At 40.4% G+C, this 3,516-nt stretch overlaps 1 protein-coding gene across 1 annotated transcript in view; it reads left to right on the forward strand.

Moving 5' to 3' along the window:
* The window catches only part of LOC107089818 (receptor-type tyrosine-protein phosphatase T-like), a 309,070-nt gene that overhangs the window by 209,696 nt on the left and 95,858 nt on the right, over positions 1-3,516 (forward strand). Inside the window, exon 13 of the mRNA XM_015382802.1 lies at positions 1,482-1,562. Within this exon, the coding sequence (XP_015238288.1) occupies positions 1,482-1,562 (81 nt within the window). The remainder of the gene's footprint in view (positions 1-1,481; positions 1,563-3,516) is intronic.

Below are 3,516 nucleotides of genomic sequence, written 5' to 3' on the forward strand. Positions count from 1 at the left end.
GCCTCTAGAAATGTTTCATAGGGGGGGCAGATGGGGCGAATATAATCTTGGGGTGGCACACTGAAACTAAAAGCCATAATTTCAAGGTTTGAATCTACTGTTGTGGTAAACCTGCCTGTTAAAAGCTTAAAGTCCTGATTAAACTCCTACTCATATCTTGGTTTATTGTGTGAAGTTTAATGTTACGTCGCTGGCTGTGCATAATGGGATGAAATGCTAAACTGATGCTACTACAATTTACACTGGCCAGTGGGCATGTGTGATCGCCAGTGGGCATGTGTGGTCGCCAGTGTGGTTGCCAGTGGGACAGTGGGGTGGCCAGTGGGGTTAGCAGTGGTTACTGTTTCAGGGGAGTGATCATAGCGCTCTGCATCAGCAGTGCTGTGTCTGTCTCCCTGCCAGCTCCCAGATCAGCTTCTTTGATTGGTTGATGTGACGCTTCGAGCAGCAAAAGTTTATAATTTCCAACTCCAGTAGCTGCTGCTTCTGAAGTGCGTCAGATACTCAGAAGTCTGCTTGAGCTACTCAGACACGCTGCAGGACGTTTTGCTGCGCCTTGATGCACGTCAACCATTGACTTTGCATGTAAACTAACTGCCTCTTCTGCGGTCTGAACGTAGCATAACTCCTGACCAGTTTAACGCGGTTCTGGGAAATTCCCCCTTTTTTAATGATGGCGTCGCCTCACCTGCTGTCATTATTACTGCAGCTGGTTGGAGGATGTGTGACTTGACCTTTAACATACCTTATGTCTCTTTGGGGAACAGAATGAGTCATGGCGTTGACCTTCTGGGGTTTCTTCCTCAGAGCCTTTAATAAGAAATATTTGACACTTTATGATGATTTTTTTTTTATTTTTTCCTCCCGTTTCATTGATTTCCTTTTCCTTTCTAAAACAAATCAGAGGGTTTGGTCCGCAGTTACAAGATATGACCTCGCATAGATTTATATCATGGTAAGCATCTGATGCTGAGACATCCGGCGGTGAAACACGTCTTTCAACCTCTCCTCGTATCCAAATCCATAATTTATCCCCTTCAAACACGGAGAGCCGCCAATCTTTCCCAACTTTTCTTCATCTTCTGACCAGTTTAATGTATTGACCCCTATTGAGAAACACATCAGATGTAAGTGCATTCCCATCGGCCTGCCAACGCCATGCCAGATTCAATGCAGGGTGCGTCAGCGGTGCCATTAGTGTTATCGGATTGCTCCACATGCAGCTGAAAATTGATCCCATTCAGTTGATGTTTTTATTGTCTCTGTAAAAAAAAAAAAAAAAAAAATCAGCTGTTGTTTTTTTTTTCTGTAACTTAAAGCTTCTCTCCCGTTTCTCTTCTCCTTCCCTGTTCTTCCTTATCTTCTATTTTCGCAACTCCATTCCTATCCTGATCTCCACCTACCGTCCTTTCCCTTTTTTTTCTCATTTGTCACCCACTTTTAATTTCCCTCATATCTTTCCTCACCTCTCCTCTCCACAGCCTCCCCCTCCCCCTGCTCCTTCTCTGTGCAGGGAAGCAAGACGCTGCAGAGCAAATCCTTGCTGAATTCCTACTACTCAGGTACATTTGTGCTCAGTCCTAATCTGTAGAGAGGCTCAGGCGGCCGTTTGCAGTGTATTTGGTTGCTGCTGTTTATTGGGAATTCAGTGAGCTGCAGTCATTAGAGCATAAAAATATGGGGGTCAAGAGATGCCATTAATCAAGCCAACTATTGTTCTAACCAGTTATGAAATTAAGACGTTCAGATAAATTAAAAATTATTGATCTTAAAACGGTTGAATGGGGCACAACTTTAAACTGAATTTAAAGTGAATTTTCACAAAACGTATCCATGAACATTTTTGTCAGGATCTACCCGCCACGTGCCCACAACACTAACCCCACTAATGCCCATGTGATGCAAACAGTTTGGTGTCAGACTTGTCTTAAGATAGAACCTTTGTACAAGAAGATTTTTAAATTCTAGTCTAAACCTGAATTAGATCGGTTCCATAGATCCTTGAAGCCAAAGCTTAACGATTCTTATTCTGGTCAAGTTAAAAACAACAAAAAAAACTTTTGAACCACTTGTTTATATTTTTCAATATTAATTTGATCCAGTTTATTTCTATAGCAATAATTCACAACATCATCAGCTCAAGGCACTTTACAGTTCACCAGATCATACAGTCAAATTAATTCAAAGTTTCCTAGCTAAGGCAATCCCTCACACTAAGCATGCTTGTAGCGACAGTGGAGAGGAAAAACTCCTTCTTAACAGGAAGAAACCTCCAGCAGAACCAGGCTCAGTGTGAGCGGCCATGTCAGAGGATGAAGAGAGCATGTCCAGCCAGTCACAGTCAGAGAAACAGGACAACACTGAAAAACAGGCCAATCTCCAAAATCTATAAACAAAGGTGTTAATTGCAGCAGCACAGCTCATATTTCTCTCCAGGATGGAGTCACAGCCAAACAGACCAGATGAAGCTACTTTGAGAAAAAGCAGAGAGCAAAACGTTAGAGATTGAAATAACAGATACTGCAGAATAGAGAATAGAGATAGAATGAAGCAGAATGATGAAATGGGGTTCCTATGTCCTCCAGCAGTCTAAGCCTATAGCAGCATAACTATAGAGATAGCTCAGGATAACTTGAGCCACCCTAACTATAAGCTTTTTCAAAAAGGAAAGTTTTAATAATTATATTTTAGCCTGTATGAATGATTTACTGCAATAAGTAAATTATAATTTACTACTCAAAAATCAAATTCATATTCCTATTTCTTGCCCCTAAAATTTATTTTAGGTTGTATAATATCTTAGAATTATACAGCTTAGTTGTAAAAGCAGCAAATTAATTTAACGTAATTAACACTTGATTATTCAGAAAAAAAAAAAAAACATAAATTAGGTCCAATCTTATATTACCAATGAAAGACCAGGTTTTTTGGGGCAATGGTGTCAAATCTCTGGATTGTGAGTGCACTCTTGGACCACCACAAGTTTCATCACTCAGGCCCAGGCTTTTTCTCACTTTACGTTACGACCATCTATAAATGTAGAAAAACACTATGCAGATGTTCGCAGATGAAGCAGTAATGTATTGTTCAGCAAGCTGGCAGCATCCCTCAGCTGAAAGTCCCATGTCAAAGATGGAGTTTAAAAATTACATCTCAAACTGGTACAAAAGTTAATTTAAGATGGAGTGAATCTAAAGGCAACGCAGCATAACCTTTGACCCCAGTATTACCTTTATTTAGGATATATTAAACATTTTCATCTTCTGCTGCGTATAGATGCTAAATTGTGCTTTTCTGGAATTGGAAGACAGAGCTGGAAATGAACAGTAGCTCCACACTCTGAATCTGAAAAACTCTTATAAATTATCCTACAGTCAGAGCTACAAAGATCCGTCCATTGTCTAAATGTTCTCAGTAATTGTATTGGCTGTTATATGACAGTGAATAAGCTTCAACATTAAGCTTCTGTTTTTCCTTTTGTGTCTCCTGCAGTGTCCAAAGAACCGGTTCCAGCCA

This window comes from Cyprinodon variegatus, unplaced genomic scaffold (genome assembly GCF_000732505.1).
Source record: "Cyprinodon variegatus isolate N-32 unplaced genomic scaffold, C_variegatus-1.0 Scaffold13, whole genome shotgun sequence".
Taxonomy (NCBI): Eukaryota; Metazoa; Chordata; class Actinopteri; order Cyprinodontiformes; family Cyprinodontidae; genus Cyprinodon; species Cyprinodon variegatus.